This window comes from Haliotis rubra, unplaced genomic scaffold (genome assembly GCF_003918875.1).
Source record: "Haliotis rubra isolate DU_JTF1 unplaced genomic scaffold, ASM391887v1 Scf677, whole genome shotgun sequence".
Lineage (NCBI taxonomy): Eukaryota > Metazoa > Mollusca > Gastropoda > Lepetellida > Haliotidae > Haliotis > Haliotis rubra.
The window spans coordinates 323,194-344,834 of record NW_025767387.1 but is presented as its reverse complement, the minus strand read 5'-3'; the positions used below and the strand labels follow the sequence as shown (position 1 = coordinate 344,834).

Sequence of the window (21,641 nt, the reverse complement as noted above, 5' to 3'; positions counted from 1 at the left end):
GCGTTTCTTTTTTCGGATAGTATATATTCCCCATGTTGTCAGTATTTCTGAGTCTCTGTGTGATGGTTGCTGGTTTTCCATCAACCCACGACAGTTTCAGCATTAGCTTAGTACGAAACAACATATTTTACATGAATTCATCATGAAAACTTTAATTGAATTGGTATTGAAGAACCCGTGAAGATCCGGGTAAGAATTGATCTTTACAAACAGGGATCAGATTGTCAAGATCGCTGACCTAGTTGATGCATGTCATCGTATCCCAGTTGTGTAGAACGATGTCAATGCTGTTGATCACTGGATTGTCCGGTCCAGACGCGATTATTTACTGACCGTCGCCGTATAGCTGGAATATTGCTGAGTGCGGCGTTAAACAACATATTTGACATGGATTTTAAAAATGTAATTTAAAGGCAATATAAAACACAGATCCAGAGTCAGGTGACGCCACATTTATTGCATGGTCGGGCTTGTGTCTTTATTTTCCAGACGTTTTACAACCCCAGCAGAACAGGCACCATCCACCCCATCTCTTAGACCGGCTCCTCACAGCTGTGGAAGCGAATAATTGGTTTTTGTATTAGTGATTACACCTGATAAAAATGTCGCTGTATCTCTACATCAACACAACTGTGATAAAATAAATTTGACACACGTGTACTTTACGGAAGCCATTTTGGGCCACTCTGGTTGGTTTTATAAATTATATTTTGAAATTTCCAGATGATGGTCTTCAAATTTTAAAGTCTTATCTTGACATTTCAAGATCATTGTTTTGAAATTTAAACTTTATGTGAATCTTGAAAATTCATTTAAGCATCTTCAAATTTCATGGACACCGTTATGACAAGAGGATTTTTGACTGGTCTTTTTTGTCATGTTGAAAACATCCAATTCGTTTGTTGATATTTCCTATATATCAACCTTGGTATACTTTTCGATATTACTTACAGATGAAGTTGAAAACTTACCACCTCTTTTCGCGGTTACTCTCGGGACATCTGAAATAGCAATTGTTTACTTGACTTCAGCATTTGCATCGTGTAAGCCAGATAAGATTAAAATAACCAGATGACATAAGGATTATTGACGTCCAGCTGAGTATTGCATATGATCAACCATGACTACGCATCCAATACATATTTAATCTCGTACTCTTGACATATTTGGCTCGTTTCAAAAGGTCGAGAAAGGACCTCCTAATAGCTCATAGTTTTGTGTGGTGTGCAACGATGACAACCGCTTACCTGCAGCAGCCCTGATCACTTTGCCGTCTTGGAGGAGATGCACTTTGCAGCCGCTACAGAACTTTGCTATCCTCTCTCCCACTTTCTGTTCGATCTCTTCTGCAGGTAATGGCGTTTTGGGAACGACCCACTCTTCAGTAGCTTGAACCTTTGGTGCTGTCTCTCCCTGCATGGTGAACACAGGATGAACAGAATGATAGGTTGTATTTGTTAGTTGGTTGGTGGTTTGTTTAACTCCACACTCAGTGAGTGAGTGAGTTTAGTTTTACTCCATACTCAGCAATATTCCAGTTACATGGCGGCAGTCTGTGAAAAATCAAGTCTGGACCAGACAATCCTGTGATCAACATCATCGATCCACGCAACTGGAATACGATGACATGTGTCAGCCAAGTCAGAGAGCCTGACCACCCGATCCCGTTAGTCGCCTCTTATGACAAGCATGGGTTACTGAAGATCAATTCCAAGAAAGAAAGAAAAAGTGTCAGAGAAAATGGAATGAAAATAATGAAAAACCTGAGTTGCAATATGCATCAGCTGTTAATGTGACATACCTTTTTGATGTTGTCTACGACCTTCTTAATGTCGTCGTATGTCTCGTCAGATGGCTTCACAAAACAAGTGTTTTTTTTGGTGATCTTCATAGCCACTAAGCCCTGCAAAATATACATGAAATAGACCTGTAACTGGCATATGTCAGATATTTATTACTGTCTCTGAATTTCAAATTTGTTTCCATAATTTATGTTCAGTTTGTTGCAACAATCATCACGGATTCTCTATCCTACTAACCAAGATGTTATTCAATTCCTTGTGCCCCCCTGAACGACCTCAAGTAGATGGGTAGCAGCTATCAAATATGTCATCACACATATACATCACGATGTATGTTTCGGTGAGAGAGTTTTAATTTTAAGTAAGCGTTGTTTCAGCCATGCAGTGACAAGAACAATTCTATTTTTACACATAATATTAATTTAAGCGATTTCTGTTTAAAACACGCTACAACATGAACCTGGCCACGTCGCTAGCTACCATCGAGCACTTATTTCAGATGCATATATACCTTTGTAAAGTCATGGTAGTCTATGATATACAACAATTCAAAACACGTTAAGGCAGCTGAAGTCCTTGGCTAGGTCACTAGCTGGAGATCATGGAGCATATATATCAGATGCATATGTACTTTTGTAAAGTCATGGTAGTTGATGATATACAACAATTCAAAACACGTTAAGGCAGCTGAAGTCCTTGGCTAGGTCACTAGCTGGAGATCATGGAGCATATATATCAGATGCATATGTACTTTTGTAAAATCATGGAAGTTGACTATTTGTAAAATCATGCTAGTTCACAATTTGTAAAGTTATGGTAGTTGAGTATTTGTAAAGTCATGGTAGTTGACTGTTTGTAAAGTCATGGTAGTTCACAATATGTACAGTTATGGTAGTTGAGTATTTGTAAAGTCATGGTAGTTGACTGTTTGTAAAGTCATGGTAGTTGACTACCGTTTAAACCACACAGAGGCAGCCTGACCTTTTAAATGGACCATATATTTCAGATGCACGTGTACCTTTGTAAAGTCATGGAAGTTGATTGACTTCTTGAAGCATTTTTGAGGCGGGTCAGGTGTTCCTGGGTAGGTTATCATACTCTTGTCGTGCAGCTCGATGTCCATAGGGATGATCTCTCCATCCCCGGGTGTCACGGCACCGTGAGCAAACTATAATATAGAGAGATTGTCCTCAGTATACCGTGATTAGAAGTACAAAGGCTTGCTCTAAGATATAACCTTGACTTGAACATACCATGATATAACGAATACCATTTTTCCACACACGCCAAACACGTCTAAAAGTTTGGCATGGCTACAATTCATTTCCTAAACTGTCATGATCACGTGGACAATAACGCACAGTATCGTGAGCACACTGGACAATAACGTACTGTATCGTGAGCACTCTGGACAATAACGTACTGTATCGTCAGCACACTGGACAATAACGTACTCTATCGTGAGCACACTGGACAATAACGTACTCTATCGTGAGCACACTGGACAATAACATACACTATCGTGAGCACACTGAACAATAACATACAGTATCGTAAGCACACAATACAATGAAGCACTGTATCGTGAGCACACTGGACAATAACGTACTGTATAGTGAGCACACTGGACATTATAGTACAGAATCGTGAGCACACTGGACAATAAAGCACTGTATCTTGAGCACACTGGACAATAACGTACAGTATCGTGAACACACTGGACAATAACATACACTATCGTGAGCACACTGAACAATAACATACAGTATCGTAAGCACACAATACAATGAAGCACTGTATCGTGAGCACACTGGACAATAACGTACTGTATAGTGAGCACACTTGACATTAACGTACAGAATCGTGAGCACACTGGACAATAGCGTACAGTATCATGAGCACACTGGACAATAAAGCACAGCATCTTGAGCACACTGGACAATAACGTACAGTATCGTGAGCACACTGGACAATAACGTACGGTGTCGTGAGCACACTGGACAATAACGTACAGTATCCAGAGCACACTGGACAGTAAAACACAGTATCGTCAGAACACCGGACAATCACGTACAGTGTCGTGAGTACACTGGACAGTAAAGCACAGTATCGTGAGCACACTGGACATTAACGTACAGAATCGTGAGCACACTGGACAATAGCGTACAGTATCTTGAGCACACTGAACAATAAAGCACAGCATCTTGAGCACACTGGACAATAACGTACATTTTCGTGAGCACACTGGACAATAACATACAGTATCGTGAGCACACTGGACAATAACGTACAATATCGTGAGCACACTGGACAATAACGTACAGCAACATCAGCACACTGGACAATAAAGCACAGTATCGTGAGCACACTGGACAATAACGTACTGAATCGTGAGCACACTGGATAATAAAGCACTGTTTCGTGAGCACACTGGACAATAACTTACAATATCGTGAGCACACTGGACAGTAAAGCACAGTATCCTGAGCGCACTGGACAATAACGTACAGTATCTTGAGCACACTGGACAATAACGTACAGTATCGTGAGCACACTGGACAATGAAGCACTGTATCGTTAGCACACTGGACAATAACGTACAGTGTCGTGAGCAGACAGGACAATAACGTATAGTATCTTGAGCACACTGAACCATAAAGTACAGGATCTTGAGCACACTGGACAATAACGTACAGTATCGTGAGCAAACTGGACAATAACGTATAGTATCTTGAGCACACTGGACAATAAAGTACAGGATCCTGAGCACACTGGACAATAACGTGCGGTATCTTGATCACACTGGACAATAACGCACAGCGTCGTGAGCACAACAGACAATAACGTACAGTATCTTGAGCACACTGGACAATAACGTTCAGAATCGTTAGCACTCTGGACAATAAAGCACTGTATCGTGAGCACACTGGACAATACCGTACAGTATCGTCAGCACACAGGACAATAACGTACAGTATCTTAAGCACACTGGACAAAAAAGTACAGGATCTTGAGCACACTGGACAATAATGTACAGTATCGAGAGCACACTTGACAATATCGTACAATATCGTGAGCACACTTGACAATAACGTACAGTATCGTTAGCACACTGGACAATAACGTACAGTATCCTGAGCACACTAGACAGTAAAGGACAGTATCGTGAGCACACTGGACAATAAGGTACTCTATCGTAAGCACACTGGACATTAACATACAGAATCGTGAGCACACTGGACATTGCGTACAGTATCTTGAGCACACTGGACAATAAAGCACAGGATAATGGGCACACTGGACAATAACGTACAGTATCGTGAGCACACTGGACAATAACGTACAGTATCTTGAGCACACTGGACAATAACGCACATCGTCGTGAGCACACTAGATACTAACGGACATTATCGAGAGCACACTTGACAATATCGTACAATATCTTGAGCAGACTGGACAGTAACGTACAGTATCGTGAGCACATTGGACAATATCGTACAGTATCTTAAGCACACTAGACAATATCGCACAGTGTCTTGAGCACACTGGACAATTACGTGCAGCATCATGAGCATATTGGACAATAACGTATAGTATCGTGAGCACACTGGACAATAACGTACTGAATCGTGAGCACACTGGACAATAACGTACAGTATCTTGAGCACACTGGACAATAAAGTACAGGATCCTGAGCACACTGGACAATAACGTGCAGTATCTTGATCACACTGGACAATAACGCACAGCGTCGTGAGCACACTAGTCAATAACGTACAGTATCGAGAGCACACTTGACAATATCGTACAATATCTTGAGCAGACTGGACAATAACGTACAGTATCGTGAGCACATTGGACAATAACATACAGTATCGTGAGCACACTGGAATATAACGTACAGTATCTAGAGCACACTGGACAATAACGTACAGAATCGTTAGCACACTGGACAATAAAGCACTGTATCGTGAGCACACTGGACAATACCGTACAGTATCGTGAGCACACAGGACAATAACGTACAGTATCGTGAGCACACTGGACAAAAAAGTACAGGATCTTGAGCACACTGCACAATAACGTACAGTATCGAGAGCACACTTGACAATATCGTACAATATCGTGAGCACACTGGAATATAACTTACAGTATCTTGAGCACACTGGACAATAACGTACAGAATCGTTAGCACACTGGACAATAAAGCACTGTATCGTGAGCACACTGGACAATACCGTACAGTATCGTGAGCACACAGGACAATAACGTACAGTATCGTGAGCACACTGGACAAAAAAGCACAGAATCTTTAGCACACTGGACAATAACGTACAGTATCGAGAGCACATTTGACAATATCGTACAATATCGTGAGCACACTTGACAATAACGTACAGTATCGTTAGCACACTGGACAATAACGTACAGTATCCTGAGCACACTAGACAGTAAAGCACAGTATCGTGAGCACACTGGACAATAAGGTACTCTATCGTAAGCACACTGGACATTAACATACAGAATCGTGAGCACACTGGACATTGCGTACAGTATCTTGAGCACACTGGACAATAATGTACAGGATAATGAGCACACTGGACAATAACGTACAGTATCGTGAGCACACTGGACAATAACGTACAGTATCTTGAGCGCACTGGACAATAACGCACAGCGTCGTGATCACACTAGACAATAACGTACATTATCGAGAGCACACTTGACAATATCGTACAATATCTTGAGCAGACTGGACAGTAACGTACAGTATCGTGAGCACATTGGACAATATCGTACAGTATCTTGAGCACACTGAACTATATCGTACAGTATCTTGAGCACACTGGACAATAACGTGCAGCATCATGAGCACATTGGACAATAACGTGCAGCATCATGAGCACACTGGACAATAACGTACAGTATCGTGAGCACACTGGACAATACCGTACAATATCTTGATCACATTGGACAATAACGTACATTATCGTGAGCACACTGAACAATAACATACAGTATCGTAAGCACACAATACAATGAAGCACTGTATAGTGACCACACTGGACATTATAGTACGGGCGTGAGCACACTGGACAATAAAGCACTGTATCGTGAGCACACTGGACAAAAACGTACAGTATCTTGAGCACACTGGACAATAACGTACGGTGTCGTGAGCACACTGGACAATAACATACAGTATCCAGAGCACACTGGACAGTAAAACACAGTATCGTCAGAACACCGGACAATCACGTACAGTGTCGTGAGTACACTGGACAGTAAAGCACAGTATCGTGAGCATACTGGACAATAACGTACAGAATCGTGAGCACACTGGACAATAGCGTACAGAATCTTGAGCACACTGAACAATAACATACAGTATCGTGAGCACACTGGACAGTAACATACAGTATCGTGAGCACACTGGACAGTAAAGCACAGTATCATGAGCACACTGGACAATAACGTACAGTATCTTGAGCACACTGGACAATAACGTACAGTATCCTGAGCGCACTGGGCAATAAAGCACTGTATCGTTAGCACACTGGACAATAACGTACAGTATCGAGAGCACACAGGACAATAACGTATAGTATCTTGAGCACACTGAGCCATTAAGTACAGGATCCTGAGCACACTAGACAATAACGTACAGTATCGTGAGCAAACTGGAAAATAACGTATAGTATCTTGAGCACACTGGACAATAAAGTACAGGATCTTGAGCACACTGGACAATAATGTGCAGTATCTTGATAACACTGGACAATAACGCACTGCGACGTGAGCACACTAGACAATAACGTACAGTATTGAGAGCACACTTGACAATATCGTACAATATCTTGAGCACACTGAACAATAACGTACAGTATCGTGAGCACATTGGACAATAACATACAGTATCGTGAGCACACTTGACATTAACGTACAGAATCGTGAGCACACTGGACAATAGCTTACAGTATCATGAGCACACTGGACAATAAAGCACAGCATCTTGAGCACACTGGACAATAACGTACAGCATCGTGAGCACACTGGACAATAACGTACGGTGTCGTGAGCACACTGGACAATAACATACAGTATCCAGAGCACACTGGACAGTAAAACACAGTATCGTCAGAACACCGGACAATCACGTACAGTGTCGTGAGTACACTGGACAGTAAAGCACAGTATCGTGAGCATACTGGACAATAACGTACAGTCTCTTCAGCACACTGGACAATAGAGTACTCTATCGTAAGCACACTGGACATTAACGTACAGAATCGTGAGCACACTGGACAATAGCGTACATAATCTTGAGCACACTGAACAATAAAGCACAGCATCTTGAGCACACTGGACAATGACGTACGTTTTCGTGAGCACACTGGACAATAACGTACAATATCGTGAGCACACTGGACGATAACGTCCAGCAACATGAGCACACTGGACAGTAAAGCACAGTATCATGAGCACACTGGACAATAACGTACAGTATCTTGAGCACACTGGACAATAACGTACAGTATCCTGAGCGCACTGGGTAATAAAGCACTGTATCGTTAGCACACTGGACAATAACGTACAGTATCGTGAGCACACAGGACAATAACGTATAGTATCTTGAGCACACTGAACCATAAAGTACAGGATCCTGAGCACACTGGACAATAACGTACAGTATCGTGAGCAAACTGGACAATAACGTATAGTATCTTGAGCACACTGGACAATAAAGTACAGGATCCTGAGCACACTGGACAATAATGTGCAGTATCTTGATCACACTGGACAATAACGCACAGCGTCGAGAGCACACTAGACAATAACGTACAGTATTGAGAGCAGACTTGACAATATCGTACAATATCTTGAGCAGACTGGACAATAACGTACAGTATCGTGAGCACATTGGACAATAACATACAGTATCGTGAGCACACTGGAATATAACTAACAGTATCTTGAGCACACTGGACAATAACGTACAGAATCGTTAGCACACTGGACAATCAAGCACTGTATCGTGAGCACACTGGACAATACCGTACAGTATCGTGAGCACACTGGACAATAACGTACAGTATCGTGAGCACACTGGACAACAAAGTTCAGGATCTTGAGCACACTGGACAATAACGTACCGTATCGTGAGCACACTTGACAATATCGTACAATATCGTGAGCACACTTTACAATAACGTACAGTATCGTTAGCACACTGGACAATAACGTACAGTATCTTGAGCACACTAGACAGTAAAGCACAGTATCGTGAGCACACTGGACAATAAGCTACTCTATCGTAAGCACACTGGACATTAACATACAGAATCGTGAGCACACTGGACATTGCGTACAGTATCTTGAGCACACTGGACAATAAAGTACAGGATAATGGGCACACTGGACAATAACGTACATTATCGAGAGCACACTTGACACTATCGCGCAATATCTTGAGCAGACTGGACAGTAACGTACAGTATCGTGAGCACATTGGACAATATCGTACAGTATCTTAAGCACACTAGACAATATCGTACTGTATCTTGAGCACACTGGACAATAACGTGCAGCATCATGAGCACATTGGACAATAACGTACAGTATCGTGAGCACACTGGACAATAACGTACTGAATCGTGAGCACACAGGACAATAACGTATAGTATCTTGAGCACACTGAACCATAAAGTACAGGATCCTGAGCACACTGGACAATAACGTACAGTATCGTGAGCAAACTGGACAATAACGTATAGTATCTTGAGCACACTGGACAATAAAGTACAGGATCCTGAGCACACTGGACAATAATGTGCAGTATCTTGATCACACTTGACAATAACGCACAGCGTCGAGAGCACACTAGACAATAACGTACAGTATTGAGAGCACACTTGACAATATCGTACAATATCTTGAGCAGACTGGACAAAAACGTACAGTATCGTGAGCACATTGGACAATAACATACAGCATCGTGAGCACACTGGAATATAACTTACAGTATCTTGAGCACACTGGACAATAAAGTACAGGATCCTGAGCACACTGGACAATAACGTGCAGTATCTTGATCACACTGGACAATAACGCACAGCGTCGTGAGCACACTAGACAATAACGTACAGTATCGAGAGGACATTTGACAATATCGTACAATATCTTGAGCAGACTGGACAATAACGTACAGTATCGTGAGCACATTGGACAATAACATACAGTATCGTGAGCACACTGGAATATAACTTACAGTATCTTGAGCACACTGGACAATGATGTACAGAATCGTTAGCACACTGGACAATAAAGCACTGTATCGTGAGCACAATGGACAATAACGTACAGTATCGAGAGCACACTTGACAATATCGTACAATATCGTGAGCACACTTGACAATAACGTACAGTATCGTTAGCACACTGGACAATAACGTACAGTATCTTGAGCACACTAGACAGTAAAGCACAGTATCGTGAGCACACTGGACAATAAGGTACTCTATCGTAAGCACACTGGACATTAACATACAGAATCGTGAGCACACTGGACATTGCGTACAGTATCTTGAGCACACTGGACAATAAAGTACAGGATAATGAGCACACTGGACAATAACGTACAGTATCGTGAGCACACTGGACAATAACGTACAGTATCTTGAGCACACTGAACAATAACGCACAGCGTCGTGAGCACACTAGACAATAACGTACATTATCGAGAGCACACTTGACAATATCGTACAATATCTTGAGCAGACTGGACAGTAACGTACAGTATCGTGAGCACATTGGACAATATCGTACAGTATCTTGAGCACAGTAGACAATATCGTACAGTATCTTGAGCACACTGGACAATAACATGCAGCATCATGAGCACATTGGACAATAACGAACAGTATCGTGAGCACACTGGACAATAACGTACTGAATCGTGAGCACACTGGATAATAACATACATTATTATATAGGTAGTATTTTTCCTGTATCACGATTGGTGAAAATACCGTCACGTGATTGTCTACAAAACGCGATATTGACTTGAGTTTTCTGATAAATTACGATATTGACTTGAGTTACTAAAAATAGACGAGGAATCCCGTACGAAGGGGCTTCCCCTGCTTTTCAACCAATCAGATCACTCGGTTTGACGTCATTCCCTCACGCGCTCTTTTTAGCCGTTCAGCGATGGCTTCAGCGTTCATCAATAGAAATCAACGTTTTGCTGATATTACAGATGACAAACAGAAGGAGATCTTGGAAAATATCGATTCAAAGAACACTAAAAGGTCAACTAACACTGCTGTGAAGGTTTTCAGAGAATATCTGCAACAAAGGGGTAAATCAGCTAATTTTGATAACTTTACCGAAGATGAACTTGATTCATCTCTGGCTAAATTTTACCTGGAAGCCAGGTCAGAGAAAGGAGAACACTACAAGAAAGTAACTTTAATGTCTTATCGACATGGCATCCAAAGACACTTGGAAAAAACAAGAAGATGAATAGATATCATCAGGGGCGCCAATTTCAAAGAATCCACGACAGCGTTCAAGGCTATGGGAAAGGAACTAAAAAGAATCGGTTGCGCCGAGATCAAACACTACCCACCTGTTGCAGAAGCTGATATGGCGAGGCTTTACGACTACGTGTGCAGCTCAGATTCCCCACTACTTCTACAGTATAAAGGTGAATATATAAAACTAGTTTTAACACACATTGAGTTTCGTAAAATCATCAAGGCAAATAGATCTAGACAATAGATTCATGAATAAACATCGATACAAATAAAATATTGAATATCAATTTACAGATTTCCCAAATAAGATAGGCATGTTTTATATTACAGGTATTCGTTGACATCATGCTTCATTTCGGAAGAGGGGAAGAAAATCTCTCAGTTTTGAGAATAAGCGATCTGGCCGTAACCACGGACGCTGATGGGGACATGTATGTTTACATGACCCGAGATGAACATACCAAAAATCATCAGGAGGACGGCGGTCGGGCTCAAGGGCGAATGTATGAGAAGAAAGGCATGTTGTTATGTTATCAAATAGTGACATTCAATTCCAAATATTAGGCTTACTGTACATTATATCGACACTCTGGAAAGATGCGTAACCGGAAACCATGACCTGTCACCCATTTTGCTTTGTAACGGAAAGGGAGGCAACTCTTGCTATCAAATTGTTTGCAGCATAATTTTAGCTAACCTTACGTCCCGAGTTCGAATGAAATATATGTATGATCACTTTTATCATTTATTATTATTTTTTTTTTGAGCACGCTGGACAATAAAGCACAGTATCGTGAGCACACTGGACAATAACGTACTGAATCGTGTGCACACTGGATAATAAAGCACTGTATCGTGAGCACACTGGACAATACCGTACAGTATCGTGAGCACACTGGACAATAAAGCACTGTATCGTGATCACACTGGACAATAACGTACTGTATCGTGAGCACCCTTGACAATATCGTACTGTATCGTGAGCACAGTATAGAATAGAATATAACGTACAGTCAAGTGATCACACTGGACAATAACGCGCAGTATCATTTTGGAATAAGGTTAGTTGATTCACGCAAAACTGAAGTATAATGTATAGTGCTTTGAATGTCGTGGTACATTTAGAGTGAGTGAGTGAGTTATTATTTAACGTAACATCGGCAATATTTCAGCCATGTCGTGACAAGAACATATGTGACATTGAAATGGACTAGATGTATATTAGAAAAACCTGTCGACGAAGGACAGTAAAACAACTAGATTAGCACAATTACAACTAAAACTACTGTGGAAAATTAAAACTGATAGCATTATTTGGACAATACAATATATAAATAGGCTATAGATCGCCAACAACTGAAGGTAGATCACCAAACTAGGGACCATGGGGACTTACATTACTTTGCTACCTGCATGGACCCTAGTTGGATTTATATCATCCCTTCAACCGCTGACGATTGAAGTCAAATTTAGCCAAAATTAAAATGACAAGAATACTACATTTAAAACAGCTGGTAAATTTAAATTTCCTTTAAATGTTTCAGGACTTACGTACCCTCTCAGGAGGACAATAATTTTACGCTACTTCAACCCCCTTTAAGGGTACAGCCACTAACAATTTCAGTTACTAATTCAAACTACCAATAATAAAATATGTATCTATTTACAAATCAGTTAACACGTCTAATTTTTTTCAAAATGCAATAATTAAATGAGAACTTATAGTACTAAAAAGATCCTTCATAGTTTGGGATTTGAAATAGATATCCCTTGTGATAGAATATTCAACACAGTCAAGCAGGACATGCTTGACCGTGATTCTTTCATCACAAGGGATACAAAACGGAGGATCCTCACCTTTTAATAGGTATTCGTGAGTATATCTTGTATGACCAATACGACATCGTCGTATGATGACCTCTTCAAATCTGGACTGACAACCCAAGTAGGTGTAACCGATAGTTGGTTTTAGTGCATGGAATTTATTGATACCTACTTGGCTGTCCCACTTCTTCTGCATCAGATCACGGATATAAAATCTAATAGCAGCTTTGTAATCAGAGTATGGGATCAGAGGTGGTGTCACAGATGTGTTGAGTGCTGCCTTAGCAGCAAGATCGGCCATTGTGTTCCCAGAAATGCCAACGTGGCTGGGTAACCAACAAAAGACGATGTCGCATTGGCCAGTAGCAAGCTCATTATACAATACAATAATTTCTATTAAAAGTGGATGTTTACAAGAAAGATTTTTAATAGCCTGAAGACACGAAGGAGAATCGGAAAATATTATGTATTGTTTATATTTACGGTGTTTATTAATATATTTAAGAGCTGTTAATATGGCGTGAGCTTCTGCTGTGAAAATAGAGCTGTTATTTGGTAGTCGAGAAGATATTGTTCTGGATCCAATGACAGTGGGTACATTTAGAAATAAGGTTAGCTGATTCACGGGTAACTAAAGTAGAATGTACAACGCCCTGAATGACACAGCTCATGTAGAAATAAGGTTAGTTGATTCACGGGTAACTAAAGTAGAATGTACAGCGCCCTGAATGACACAGCTCATGTAGAAATAAGGTTAGTTGATTCACGGGTAACTAAAGTAGAATGTACAACGCCCTGAATGACACAGCTCATGTAGAAATAAGGTTAGTTGAAACACGGGTAACTAAAGTAGAATGTACAGCACCCTGAATGACACAGCTCATGTAGAAATAAGGTTAGTTGATTCACGGGTAACTAAAGTAGAATGTACAGCGCCCTGAATGGCACAGCTCATGTAGAAATAAGGTTAGTTGATTCACGGGTAACTAAAGTAGAATGTACAGCGCCCTGAATTACACAGCTCATGTAGAAATAAGGTTAGTTGATTCACGGGTAACTAAAGTAGAATGTACAGCGCCCTGAATGACACAGCTCATGTAGAAATAAGGTTAGTTGAAACACGGGTAACTAAAGTAGAATGTTCAGCCCTCACCTCTGTTGTTCCGCTTGCTCCATGCAGAAGCAGTGCTACGAGAGTGGCCACAGCAAACATAGCGACTCGCAAGTACCTGAGGGAATAATACTCGAATATTCTAAACAGGGATAGTCATTTATCAATATCTGAAATATGTTTGTATTTGTTTTGTTTGATTTTGTCAGTCCTTACATAGCATACATGTAAGTACCGTTTCCTTGTCACTGTTTCCATGTTACCACGTTACCTTACACCAAACACACCTTGTACCAATATCTCGCCACCAAATTTACGCAGTATAGATGTTAATCCCTACGGAGGCGCTAGAGTAGCCGAGTAGTTAAGGCGTTCGCTCGTCACGCCCGAAGATCCGGGTTCGATTCCCAACTTGAGTACAATGTGTAAAGCCCAGTTCTGGTATCCCCCGTCGTGATGTTGAGGGAATATTCCTAAAATATCCCCACTCACTCACTTACTAATCCCTACCGGTGGAATGCCCTTATGTCAGGTTAACCCAGCATCCTACTGGTCCGGAGACAGGTTTCTGTGATACACTGTTACCTTGAAGTTGCCTTAGGTTTCTTTCATGGCTATGGAAATCCCTCTTAATTACAGTGCTCCAATAGTGCCGTCCACCCATAGTATTTAGTGGCAGGGAATGAGTTTAGTTTTACGCCGCTTTTAGCAATATTCCAGCAATATCACGGCGGATGAGTGAATGCTTTAATCACTAGGCTACCCCACCGCCCCGATTGAGTGAGATACACTGCACACCACGGTCTTGCCATCAACTTACTGATCGACACCATACATCAACAAAGAGTGAGTGAGTCAAACTTTAAAGTCACATCGGCAATGTTTTAGCCATATCGTGACTACAAGAAGTTTAGAATTCACCATAAATACATGTAAATTATAAAAACCTGTCATCGAAGGACAGTAAAGTCGACTAGAATATCACAGTATCAAGAAATAAAACTAGCATTACTTTCTAAAAATGCATTTAAATTAGGACAATACAGTATAAAAATGGACTATAAATCGCCAACAACTGAAGGTAGATCACCATACCAGGGACCATGGGACATCAACAAAGAAGGCAATTAAAACACTCAGAGTGACCTGTCTCAAATCTAATAATATCACATCATGCAGAAAATAGATTTTTAAAAATGTTTGAAAAATATACATACCAAAACATGTCACTTCAGTGATCCACACAGCTGGAACTGATGTCCAGTCAAGTTCCTGACAAGCTTATAAACATTAACCAACACATGTTCGCACCTCAGTGTTAAAATATCCCGTTTCACCTGCATCATACCTTCTGACCTTTGTCTGCATGTTTCTGACAGACACGGATTTAAATTATTTTATGATGAACATTAATCATGTGGATAATTAACACAGAGGTCACTGTTTTAAACTCTTGCGATCTTCTGTCAGATAAACGTGAAGAACTTCAATACCAAATTTACAGTTTTATGATGTGATAGTTTGATTACAGTTTAACCAGGAGATGAGTGCATTAGTCGGGGAAATAGTTATTATTTCCAGGGAATGGTGATAAACACGCTCAGTATGTACTTGTCATGATGCAGAACCCATGTGTACTATATTGCGACCGTTTTCACTGTGGGGTGGTGGGGAAGCCTAGTGGTCAAAGCGTTCGCTCGTCACATTAAAGATCCAATGTTCGAAGCCTATTTCTGGTGTCCCGCGGTGATATTGCTGGAACATTGCTAAAACGGCGTAAAACTAAATTCACTCACTCACTCGTTCTCACTGCACCCTTGAAGGGGGCGGAAAATCCCTGTTAAAATTGATCTTCAGTAACCCATGCTTGTCTTAAGAGGCAACTAATCGGATAGGGTGGTCAGGCTCACAGACTTGGCTGACACATGTCATCCTATCCAAATTGCGTTGATCGATGCCCATGCAGTTGATCACTGGATTGTCTGGTCTAGACTCATTTTTTAACAGACCGCCACCATATAGCGGTGTGAAACAACCAACCAACCGTTCTCACTGTATCATACAGGGAAAACCATTTTCTCATATTATAAAATCTCATCATTAGTTTTAATTCCCGATCTCACACATTTAATGTGGAAGAACCAGGATTCACTGATGTCATCTATAAAAAAGGCATCAATATTGACTAGTCATTACATATCCTTGTCAAAAAGCTTTCATAAGTATGTGTTTTTGATTGACTTTCAAATTGCGGTAATACAATGTGAACATATTCTGCCGAAACTTTGGCACCTATCTATAATCATTCCCTGATTTGATGATAATGAAAGGGCTTCAACGACTTGAGATATTTAACATCATACAATGTGGATCGTCGTAATGGTGCGTTTATTGTTGACTTTGAAATTGTGGGGATACAAAGTGAGCATCTTCTCATCATTTTCGTTATTTTGTATGTGGAATTATATCGCGTGAGTGGTGTATTGATCGGCAGGTTTGTGTAAGTGTTACAACCAATTACAGAGTATTAGTTTTCGTGGAAATGGTGCGACAGCATGACACTGGCCAAAGCTGTTTCTTCGTTTTCGCAGTTGCTGGTGATTTATAGCCCGGGTTTATATGGTATTGTCTTGCATAATAGTATTCTGTGATACACTAGTAGTTTTACTGCTCATCGTAAACAGTTTTATTAATTCTAATATTATTGATCTTTACTGATAATTAATTGTTTTCGTCACGATAAGGCTGAAATATTATGGATGTGTCGAGAAATATTAACTCTCTCCCTCACTCTTCGTTTTCGCACAATATAACATCCGTTTCAATCGGTTCTAAACAGTCTCATTTTACAACCATCCACCAACATATGTCGACTCTGGACGTGTAGCGATTACTGAAACACAACTACGCTTCATACATGATGTGTTCAGGGAATGTGAAACCCGGGAAGGCTTTTATTAGTTTACTGTTCTTGTGACGCGAGTGTTGGGAGAGTTGGGGTTGTCATGTGACTGTGGGAAGCTGAATGCGTAAACATCGAAAGTTGTTAGGTTTTTCAATCCTTGCAGTTTGGCGGTCAGGTTTGAGATCCATTATTGCTGCAGTTTCTAGTGTGGCAAGACATTATTTTGTGCCGTTGGAAAGGCAGCATGGCTATCCGTTATTGTTTTTAGTTTGAGGGGCAGTATGGGTATCCATTATTATTTGCAGTTTGAGGGCCAGTATGACTATCCATTATTGTTATCAGTTTGAGGGGCAGTATGACTATCCATTATTGATATCAGTTTGAGGGGCAGTATGGCTATCCATTATTGTTAGCAGCTCGAGGGGCAGTATGGCGATCCATTATTGCTAGCAGCTCGAGGGGCAGTATGACTATCCGTTATTGTTTGCAGTTTGAGGGGCAGCATGGCTATCAATTATTGTTAGCAGTTTGAGGGGCAGTATAGCGATCCATAATTGTTTGCAGTTTGAGGGGCAGTATGGTTATCCATTATTGTTAGCAGTTTAAGGGGCAGTATGGCTATCCATTATTGTTAGCAGTTTGAGGGGCAGTATGGCTATCCATTATTGTTAGCAGCTTGAGGGGCAGTATGGCTATCCATTATTGTTAGCAGTTTGAGGGGCAGTATGGCGATCCATTATTGCTAGCAGCTCGAGGGGCAGTATGACTATCCATTATTGTTAGCAGTTTAAGGGGCAGCATGGTGATCAATTATTGTTAGCAGTTTGATAGGCAGTATGGCGATCCCTTACTGTTAGCAGTTTGAGAGGCAATTTGGCTATCCATTACTGTTAGCAGTTTGAGGGGCAGTATGGCTATCCATTATTGTTAGCAGTTTGAGGGGCAGTGTGACTATCCATTATTGTTATCAGTTTGAGGGGCAGTATGGCGATCCATTATTGTTATCAGTTTGAGGGGCAGTATGGCGATCCCTTACTGTTAGCAGTTTGAGAGGCAATTTGGCTATCCATTATTGTTAGCAGTTTGAGGGGCAATTTCGCTATCCATTATTGTTAGCAGTTTGAGGGGCAATTTCGCTATCCATTATTGTTAGCAGTTTGAGGGGCAGTATGGAGATCCATTATTGTTAGCATTTTGAGGGGCAGTGTGGCGATCCATTATTGTTAGCAGTTTGAGGGGCAGTATGGCGATCCATTATTGTTTGCAGTTTCAAAGGCAGTATGGCGATTTATTATTGTTAGTTTGAGGGGCAGTATGACTATCCATTATTGTTTGCAGTTTGAGGGGCAGTATGTCTATCCATTATTGTTAGCAGTTTGAGAGGCAGTATGTCTATCCATTATTGTTAGCAGTTTGAGGTGCAGTATGGCTATCCATTATTGTTATCAGTTTGAGGGGCAGTATGGCTATCCATTATTGTTAGCAGTTTGAGGGGCAGTATGGCGATCCATTATTGTTAGCAGTTTGAGCGGCAATTTCGCTATCCATTATTGTTAGCAGTTTGAGGGGCAGTATGGAGATCCATTATTGTTAGCAGTTTGAGGGGCAGTATGGCGATCCATTATTGTTAGCAGTTTGAGGGGCAGTATGGCGATCCATTATTGTTTGCAGTTTCAAAGGCAGTATGGCGATTTATTATTGTTAGTTTGAGGGGCAGTATGACTATCCATTATTGTTTGCAGTTTGAGGGGCAGTATGTCTATCCATTATTGTTAGCAGTTTGAGGGGCAGTGGGGCTATCCATTATTGTTAGCAGTTTGAGGGGCAGTATGGCGATCCATTATTGTTAGCAGTTTGAGGAGCAGTATGGCGATCCATTATTGTTAGCAGTTTGAGGGGCAGTATGGCGATCCATTACTGTTAGCAGTTTGAGAGGCAATTTGGCTATCCATTATTGTTAGCAGTTTGAGGGGCACTATGGCTATCCAATATTGTTAGCAGTTTGAGGGGCAGTGGGGCTATCCATTATTGTTAGCATTTTGAGGGGCAGTTTGGCGATCCATTATTCTTAGTTTGAGGGGCAGTATGACGATCCATTATTGTTAGCAGTTTGACGGACAGTATGGCGATCCCTTACTGTTAGCAGTTTGAGAGGCAATTTGGCTATCCATTATTGTTAGCAGTTTGAGAGGTACTATGGCTATCCATTATTGTTAGCAGTTTGAGGGGCAGTGGGGCTATCCATTATTGTTAGCAGTTTGAGGTGCAGTATGGCTATCCATTATTGTTATCACTTTGAGGGGCAGTATGGCTATCCATTATTGTTAGCAGTTTGAGGGGCAGTATGGCGATCCCTTACTGTTAGCAGTTTGAGAGGCAATTTGGCTATCCATTATTGTTAGCAGTTTGAGAGGCAGTATGGCTATCCATTATTGTTAGCAGTTTGAGGGGCAGTATGGCTATCCATTATTGTTAGCAGTTTGAGCGGCAATTTGGCTATCCATTATTGTTAGCAGTTTGAGGGGCAGTATGGCTATCCATTATTGTTAGCAGTTTGAGGGGCAGTATGGCGATCCATTATTGTTATCAGTTTGAGGGGCAGTATGGCGATCCATTATTGTTAGCAGTTTGAGGGGCAGTATGGCGATCCACTATTGTTAGTTTGAGGGGCAGTATGACTATCCATTATTGTTTGCAGTTTGAGGGGCAGTATGTCTATCTATTATTGTTAGCAGTTTGAGAGGCAATTTGGCTATCCATTATTGTTAGCAGTTTGAGGGGCAGTATGGCTATCCATTATTGTTAGCAGTTTGAGGGGCAGTATGGCTATCCATTATTGTTAGCAGTTTGAGGGGCAGTATGGCGATCCATTATTCTTAGCAGTTTGAGGGGCAGTATGGCTATCCATTATTGTTAGCAGTTTGAGGGGCAGTATGGCGATCCATTATTGTTAGCAGTTTGAGGGGCAGTATGACTATCCATTATTGTTAGCAGTTTGAGGGGCAGTATGGTTATCCATTATTGTTAGAAGTTGAGGGCCAGTATGGTTATCCAATATTGTTACCAGTTTAAGGGTCAGTATGACTATACGTTATTGTTAGCAGTTTGGGGGGCAGTATGACTATCCATTATTGTTAGCAGTTTGACCGGCGAGTTGGGTATCCATTATTTTTAGCAGTTTAAGGGGCAGTATGACTATCCGTTATTGATAGCAGTTGAGTAGCAGTATGACTATCCATTATTGTTAGCAGTTGGAGGGCAGTATGGCTATCCATTATTCTTAGTTTGAGGGGCAGTATGACTATCCATTATTGTTAGCAGTTTGAGGGGCAGTATGGCGATCCATTCTTGTTAGCAGTTTGAGGGGCAGTATGGCTATCCATTATTGTTAGCAGCTCGAGGGGCAGTATGGCTATCCATTATTGTTAGCAGTTTGAGAGGCAGTATGGCGATCCATTATTGCTAGCAGCTCGAGGGGCAGTATGACTATCCGTTATTGTTAGCAGTTTGAGGGGCAGTATGGTGATCCATTATTGTTGGCAGTTTGATAGGCAGTATGGCGATCCATTATTGTTAGCAGTTTGAGAGGCAATTTGGCTATCCATTATTGTTAGCAGTTTGAGAGGCAGTATGGCTATCCATTATTGTTAGCAGTTTGAGGGGCAGTATGACTATTCGTTATTGTTAGCAGTTTAAGGGGAAGCATGGCTATCCATTATTGTTAGCAGTTTGAGGGGCAGTATGGCGATCCATTATTGTTAGCAGTTTGAGCGGCAATTTCGCTATCCATTATTGTTAGCAGTTTGAGAGGCAGTATGGAGAACCATTATTGTTGTCAGTTTGAGGGGCAGTGTGACTATCCATTATTGTTATCAGTTTGAGGGACAGTATGGCGATCCATTATTGTTAGCAGTTTGAGGGGCAGTATGGCGATCCCTTACTGTTAGCAGTTTGAGAGGCAATTTGGCTATCCATTATTGTTAGCAGTTTGAGAGGTACTATGGCTATCCATTATTGTTAGCAGTTTGAGGGGCAGTGGGGCTATCCATTATTGTTAGCAGTTTCAGGGGCAGTATGGCTATCCATTATTGTTATCACTTTGAGGGGCAGTATGGCTATCCATTATTGTTAGCAGTTTGAGGGGCAGTATGTCTATCCATTATTGTTAGCAGTTTGAGAGGCACCATTGCTATCCATCATTGTTAGCAGTTTGAGGGGCAGTATGGCTATCCATTATTGTTAGCAGTTTGAGGGGCAGTATGGCGATCCATTATTGTTAGCAGTTTGAGGGGCAGTATGGCGATACATTATTCTTATTTTGAGGGGCAATATGACTATGCATTATTGTTAGCAGTTTGAGGGGCAGTATGTCGATCCATTCTTGTTAGCAGTTTCAGGGGCTGTATGACTATCCATTATTGTTAACACTTTGAGGGGCAGTATGGCTATCCATTATTGTT

General features: G+C 41.2%; 1 protein-coding gene across 2 annotated transcripts; it reads right to left on the bottom strand.

Moving 5' to 3' along the window:
• Positions 1–437: 437 nt before the first annotated feature.
• LOC124257861 lies at positions 438–15,543 on the bottom strand. 2 transcript variants are annotated; one of them, XM_046692007.1, is made up of 7 exons: positions 15,494–15,543; positions 14,319–14,394; positions 2,821–2,970; positions 1,802–1,903; positions 1,248–1,413; positions 972–1,001; positions 438–552 (listed from the first exon to the last, which is right to left on the bottom strand). In XM_046692007.1, the coding sequence occupies exons 1-7, from the start codon at positions 15,499–15,501 to the stop codon at positions 479–481; spliced, it is 606 nt and encodes a 201-aa protein (XP_046547963.1). In that variant the 5' UTR covers positions 15,502–15,543; the 3' UTR covers positions 438–478. The 2 variants fall into 2 exon arrangements, with proteins under 2 accessions (XP_046547963.1, XP_046547964.1); XM_046692008.1 differs by lacking the exon at positions 972–1,001.
• Positions 15,544–21,641: the final 6,098 nt, after the last annotated feature.